At 42.6% G+C, this 7,500-nt stretch overlaps 1 protein-coding gene across 5 annotated transcripts in view; it reads left to right on the forward strand.

Annotated features, from left to right (window-relative positions):
• Positions 1-2,256: 2,256 nt before the first annotated feature.
• The window catches only part of LOC121909296 (adhesion G protein-coupled receptor L3-like), a 44,446-nt gene continuing 39,202 nt past the window's right edge, over positions 2,257-7,500 (forward strand). For 2 of the 5 annotated variants that reach the window (XM_042429792.1, XM_042429802.1), the window contains exons 1-4: positions 2,258-3,188; positions 4,783-4,886; positions 5,526-5,711; positions 7,164-7,202. In XM_042429792.1, coding sequence (XP_042285726.1) covers positions 2,693-3,188; positions 4,783-4,886; positions 5,526-5,711; positions 7,164-7,202 — 825 coding nt within the window. In that variant the 5' untranslated portion in view covers positions 2,258-2,692. Of the gene's footprint in view, positions 3,189-4,782; positions 4,887-5,525; positions 5,712-7,163; positions 7,203-7,500 lie in introns of all 5 variants that reach the window. The other 3 variants (XM_042429784.1, XM_042429811.1, XM_042429776.1) reach the window with 2 other exon arrangements.

A 7,500-nucleotide genomic window follows, 5' to 3' on the forward strand; every position in this document is an offset into this window, starting at 1 on the left:
GTCCCTAGGCCATTGCTGCCACGCTTGATTGATGGCAATGTTCCGTGGAGAATGCATGAGGCAGGGCGGCAGTGATTCAGGAACGGGGAGCAGCACAGTTTAGGTACGGAAACACTCCATTGAGTTGTGGAGGAAGAGAACAGAACGTACAGGAGGAGGAGAGGGATGTTACATGGCTGTCAGTCAACTACACAGATAGCCAGAGAGGGGGGGGGGGGGGGGGTGTATTTAATTAAACTTAAAATCCAAAGGAAGGGACAAGTTCAGCTCATAGTAAATAATATAACCCCCCCCCCCCCCCCCCCACACTCTTTCCTATCATCCACACACTCACACTTCATACTCTGCTGTCACACCTTCCATTAACCCCCAAAGGACAACAATTACCAAACACTGCAGTAAGAAGAATGATATTTGAAGCACATGTTGATGATACACCCATGATGAACAGTTTACAGTCTATACACAGCACACTACAAACCCATTGCAATTACATCAGCCCACACTGTTTAAATTTGTACAGTCACATCCGTTTCCAAGTACAACATACAGCCCCAGTGGGAGATGTGTAACCCTTCAGTGTCAGTGACCAGCCTGTAGAACATATTGTGGCCTGAGGCACATCAACCTCTTACACACAGACAAACACTATTCTGCCTGTTGTTTCCATTTTTGCTGAAAATCATAAAATCTAGAATTTTAACATCACATAACAGCATCAAATGTCACACGTTAGCTGTCGTCAGCAAGTGATAACTGAATGTTTTAGAGCTTGAAGGACTTCATTACCCACAAGTCATGTAGCGTGATGTCAGTATATTGCATACTCCTCACACAATAGAAATCTTTTTCATAGTTGCTGGTAGGCATGGAGGTGGTGAGGAAAACCAGTTAAAACCAGTTAAAGCCAGTTCAGCCAGGTTCAGCGTTCTCTGGACAGAGAACTTCACTGTCAGCTTTTGTTTCTCTTGTTTCAGTGACTAAACACAGAACATAAAATGTTAAAATATACTCTATATTGCTGTTGTAAAGGTGGAAAAACATGAAATTGTTAGAATTCATATTTCAGTGTCTTTGTGATCTATGAAAGTTGCTTCTCTGTTTGTTTGCTTTAATGTTTTCACCAGAAAGTTCACAATCGTGTGAGTTCTTATCCGCAGTAGCAGCGCGGTGTTTGGTGTTTGGGACGGTCCATCACTCTGCTCCAGACTGAAAAAACTCAACATCCACTAGATGGATTAGCTCAACATTTGTTCATGCTGATGGGAATAAATCCCCCCAGCATGTCTTTGACTCTATAGCAGAGTCAGAAACTCATTCATTATTGTCATTTTGCATCGTCACTAACAGCTGTAGAGTGCCAGAGTGGTCATTTTTACATCTATCAAATTCAGCACTTGTGAATGTCACACTCAGCATTCAGATATTCAGATACAATGGCAAAGTGAAAATGTAGTGCACAATGGTGAATAAGGTGGTTTCAGTCACAGCCGTCTTATTAACAGGAAGATGAAGTCAAAACATTGTTGCTATCAACTATAAAGACTATAAAGCAAAGAGCTCAGTGTTGATTTGACAGACAGATGCAAATATATAAAATATAATATTATGTTCAGAGTTATTCACACTCATTCACATATTGGTGAATTTATTTGCGTTTTCAGATTCCAGAAAACGGCCTTCAGTGTATTATGAATGTTTATTGAAAGCAACCACATCTGTATGATAAAAGTGTTCAGAGAGACAAATAAAGCTGCTTTGTTAAATAATGTTTCTAATTAAAGATGTGGGTTTAGGAAATGGGCTCCACATGTAAACAGTATCACACATAATGAGCTCATAATGATTCCAGACTGACAAAATAATTCAAAGGGAAAGTGAAGGAAAACTGTAAATAATTATTTCCCTTTACCCAACTTTTGATCCTGTAATATTGATTTTACAGCACATGGAGCTGAAAGCATCAGCAGGTCAGCAGATAGAATATCTATATATATATATATAATAGAGACATGCTGGTATAGTATGTTCATGGAGACACACAATCTGTTCCTTTCTCCTCCCATCACCCATTCATTCTTTACCTCTGTCCTCTGAACAGGGTCAATGTGAATAATTGAGCCTTTTTACAATGAAATATTGACAATAAAGGATTGTGCCATATGCATTTAAGTGGCCTTGTTGCTTCCTGTGATGTCATGAGGTTATAAATCATGCATGAATCTGAAAGAATGTTTCTTTCTGCCAGGTTAGGCAGCAAGAACCACGACTATGGACCAGTCCCACAGGAGAGACCTCGTACAAGTTTGCACAACCAACCAATTGTTGGTTTTGCACGGTGTCAAGGATCTTGCACAATTACATTACTGTAGTTATTATAAGCCTTTATTATAGCACACACATTGATGTAGTTCTGCTATAGTAGTAACCGTAGTAACTGTTACTGGCTGAACTGTTTGGAAAGATGAAGAGAGACTTGGCAAACAGCACGTCTGCATTGAAACACTGACATTTTGAAGTCATCAGAAACTTGAGATAGTCCCTGTCAAAGCTGTTAAGCACTGTGTAAATGTGCTTGTGTTTGTCACTATACTATTATTTATTTGTTCACATCCTTTGCGGTTAACACAGATGTTTTAAATTCTGAACTGTTGTTCTGGGATGCAGAGTTCATTAAAGCGTCCGTGCTGTCATGTTGGGATCCATAAATCTGCACATTGTGTCTTTTTCAGAATTTGAATCCTCTTCTCTTTCTCTTCTCTTTTTAGACTACCGCCCTCCCATGATCCCTCCAAACCGAGGAGGGGGAGGAGGAGGTGCAGTCGGCGGGGGTGGTTCCTCCTCTTCGTCGACCAGCCGCACCACCACCACTCGTTCTCCTCCCTACTACACCACCCCGCGGCCTCTCCTCACCACCATGCCGGGCCAGCGTTACCGAACCACCACCACGGTCCGCCAGCCAGTCCTGGTTCCTGCCGGCGGCTCGTCGTCTGATACCAATCAGATTCCAGACACCAACCAGAAAGCCGGTGGACGCTCCCCTCCAGGGCAGGTCCCTCCAGCGGCCCCGCAGCCCCCCGCCTTGCCTCCCCAGGACTTTTGCAGTCCAAGAGTGACAGCCGACATATCGTGGCCCCGGACGCAGCAGGGCCAGACAGCCAAGCAGCCCTGCCCTGTTGGGACACTTGGTAAGGAAGCTGTATGTGTGGATGGTTAGCAAAGTTAATACTGGTGTGATAAGGCAAGAAAATGGTTGTATGTGTGTATAAAAGTTTTATCCTGTGTAAAGTATCTTTCTATAGCTAAACATTCATTTGCATGTTTGCATCTCTGCTTTATTCTGGTGTTAGTGCTCTTTTGTGCAAAGCATTCAGTAAAATGCTGTAGAAACACAAGTGCAACTATATTAAAAAAATGCTTCGGTGGCATAGATAGATTTCAAATTTCAAATATTTTTCTTAAGTTAATGATGCAGGATTTCCCCCCCTAGAAATGTGTAGACTCATACAAAGATAATCCCTCTCAGTCGTCACTTGTGATCCACTGGCCGTGTGTGGTGGTGTATTTATCTGCCCTCTGCCTCTATTTTCTTGTTTTATCATTATTTTTCTGTGAAACAATCAATAAAAATAAAATAACATTTTATTTATCTGATTCACAGCTTTGTTCTCGCCAGCGCCGCTCGCTCTCTTCATTCACTCTTTAGCTCGCTCGACCACAGCGCCGCTCGCTCTCTTCATTCACTCTTTAGCTCGCTCGACCACCGTTGCTCTCCTTCTATCGATCTCTCGCTAGTTGAGGGAGGAGGAGCCAACCTGCTGTGTGTCCCAATCCTGCGTATTATACCTTTAAAGTATCAATAGCACAAATAAGTTAAAGGGTTAAAGCGGCACTGAGAAATGGCCCCCATGTTGATGAGCATAGAAAAAACACATCTCTTCATACATTATCACTTTATGATGATGAGCTTTACCTACCTGAACAAAGCAGCTACTGTAGCTTCTATATATAATATATATATAGATATATAAAGCACATCTGTTTATATTTTTTATATTGTTGTATATAAACAATGAATGTTGACAGAGAATGTACAAACTTCATTATTTTCACTTAATTTTCATTGTAGTTATTTAATTATTTAAAATAAGACTTGACATTTTAAGGAGATAAAAGTAGAATAAGTGTCATTCAGCACACACAAGACAAATAAAAGCTTCATGACAACATGATTCTAGAAAGTAGTTATAAAAACATGATGATGTGATTTAAAAGTACCAATAGATGAGGAAGACCTGACAGTGAGGGGTGAACTGGAAGGTTAGATAGAGGTCATTGATCAGATGAGATCTGAAAGTGAATTTCAGGCTTTTCCAAACCAAAACATACATATTTCTCTGATGTAGTGGAGCAATAATATACATGTTTACAGCACACACACTTCTATTGGACACATTTCAATCAATTAGCTCACATGACACAGACGAGTCTTCAATCCTACAACTACCCTTCACACACACACACACACACACACACACACACACACACACACACACACACACACACACACACACACTCACACACACACACACACACACACACACACACTCACACACACACACACACACACACACATACACACACACACGCACACACACACCACACACACACACCCTGCTCGTACTAACTGCTCAGTGAACGCCCGGCCCCCCCTCTAGAGTCTTGTGGTCTCCTGGTGAATGTCAGTGCTGTCTTACCCTGTTTGTTTTGCTTGTCTTGCAGGCGTGGCCACATACGTGTGCGTGGCCCATTTGGGCTACTGGGATCCTCAAGGCCCTGACCTCAGCAACTGCACGTCGCCCTGGGTCAACCAAATCATGCAGAAAGTAAGTCTGAATGTTGCTGCCAGCCCTCGTGGCTCCCAATGAGCCCTAGTTTAAGGGTGCGTATTATGGATATAGTCCTGGAGCAGTTTCTCATGCATGAATACACACTGACCACAGGGAAGGATCGAGGCCACGTATCCATCTTCATTTGTTAATCCCGACCCGTGTCTGAGAACGGAGAGCTTTTATATAGCTGCAGGGGAATGGAAATGTCAAATAAAGTAATTTACACCATGACGTCTATAATAGGCTAACAGGCTCATTTGCATTAGAATATATTGTTTTATTTTGTTCTTCAAGATACCTTTTTCTTGAAAATTGCTGGTTTTGTGTCTGTTCCCACATGAAATCAGCGTTGCAGCAGCTTGCTGCTAATGTAGAAGCTGTTTCTGTGAAGTATTGCTCTCTGATCTCTTCCTCATGTTCTTGTCCTCCTCACCTCCATTCCTTCATGTTTACCTCTCTCACTCCATCTGTCCTTTTCCTCCGTCCTTCCACTCCTGTCCACTGATTTCTCTCTTCATGCTCTCGCTAACTTTTTCTCCTCCACCCAACTTTCCCTTCTCACCTCATGTGACGTCACTTCCATCCATCTTTCTCTGTCTCTGTTCTCTCTTTGTCACCTTGTGTCGCTCGCAGCTCCGTTCGGGTGAAACGGCGGCGCTTGTTGCCAGGGAGCTGGCGGAGCAGACCAAAGGGCTCCTGCGTCCTGGCGACGTGCCGTCTACGGTGCGAGCGATGGCCCAACTGGTCGAACTGCTAGACGTCCAGCTCAGGAACCTCACCCCCGGGGGCAAGGACAGCGCCGCCCGCAGCCTCACCAAGGTATTGTGACCAGGAACATGTGTGTTATACAGGATAGCGAGTGATCAAGTAGGATAAATGCTTTACTTCCAGCCTCTGGTTTGGGGAAGGGCGCGAGGGAAATGACTGAAAATGAAGGAGAGAACAGGGAACAGATAGACAGACTCTTAAGTTAACAGCAAGATGAATGAAGTCAGTGGTTGGTGTTTTTGTCTTACGCTCATTCTTCAGGGTTTAGAGAAGTCAGAGCTTGATGAAGAAACATACATAACATTGTAGATTTCCAGATGATAAATAGCTGCTTTTAGACATTATTTTACTCTCTTCTGTGTGTGGATCTTTGTAACAAGTTTTGCTCAACATTACGGCTGATAGATAACTGCTTTTAGTCTTTGGCAGGATTCCTCAACTCTTCTCAGATCAGGACTGAAATGTAATAAAACTGTGTCTCAGTCTGGGAGTTCTTCTCATTAAAACATACAGTACTTGAGACCAAAACAGGCTCGGGACGCGTTTCACGTCATAGCTCAGTGTTTAATGAGCTGCAGAGATACTGTCGAGGAAGAGGCTCCAGTGCTTACTTCAGGATTACATTAATGGAAACTTGATCCTGAGGATGCAAAGTATCTGTTTTACTACAGCGGTAGACGAGGAAAGAATTTAGTTCTGCACTTTGTTCATGTAGGCATTCAATTAAAGTGAGTTTAATCACTTGGGAATGGCTGACTGGCTAATTGACTGACTGACTGGATGGTGGACTGTTTCCTCGGTTGTCCCTGCTGAGGTCAACAGTGATAGGCGGAGTTTAGCAGACAGATTGACGACTGCTGCCACCTCTTATAAAGTCACTGGTTCTGCTTTATTTCACTCTCTCTATCTGCCTTTTTGTCTCTCTATCTTTACATCTCTTGTGGTCTCACTCTCTAAGTCATTGAATGTGAAATGAATACATAACAGAGCATGTGTAAGTGGAATCAATTCATTTGTGTTTTGCTGTTGACCAAATGGCCTGTTAAAGGTTGAATTTGTAGGGAAAAAGTCCTCAATAGAAGAGGAAAAGCGTTCCTCCTGATTTCAATAATGACCCAATTATAGATACCTAATTGAGTAATATGCCGGCTTATTATGCTAATTTTCGGTAGGAAATCAAATCTGACCAATCTCACACGAGTGGCATAGTAATTGTTACCATCAATTCAGTTGGCAGTGAATGCAGAGAATGAGTAGGAAAAGGAATGGAGGAAATTATGAAAACAATCCAGAAGAAGAAGAGAGGAAGAGTAGAAAAGAGAGGCGAGATGAAATAAGGTGAGATGAGTGAGAAGAATAATAATATTTTTCAGGCAAAAGTCTTTTTGTGCCACGTTAATGAAGTGGGTGTGCCTGCCTGCCGTCGTGCTCGTTAGGGTGAATATGTGTGTGTATGATTGAGAGGTGTTATATCGCTAACAGCTGAATTGTTTGAATTTACAGCTTCAGAAGAGAGAAAGGTCCTGCAGGTTTTTCACACAGGTATTTCCGCTTCCTGGTATCGTTGATTACTTTGCCACACCATCGTCCCACATGTTTTTTTCTATGTTTTTTTTTTTTTTCACACTCAGCATGTAAAGCCTGTGTGTGTGTGTGCGTGTGATCACACGTTACAACACTCTATGTTGAATTCTAACTCTATGCTGCAGTGGTTGTCTTATGATTTGCATCCTAACCCTTTGAGGAAGGGGGTCTGCTGTGGTCCTGAAGCAGACAGTCACTGGTTCCCAGTCACTGGTTCCCAGTCACTGGTAACCATCAGCTGCTGTCGACTAACAAA

Source organism: Thunnus maccoyii, chromosome 2, assembly GCF_910596095.1.
Source record: "Thunnus maccoyii chromosome 2, fThuMac1.1, whole genome shotgun sequence".
In the NCBI taxonomy this organism is placed as follows: domain Eukaryota; kingdom Metazoa; phylum Chordata; class Actinopteri; order Scombriformes; family Scombridae; genus Thunnus; species Thunnus maccoyii.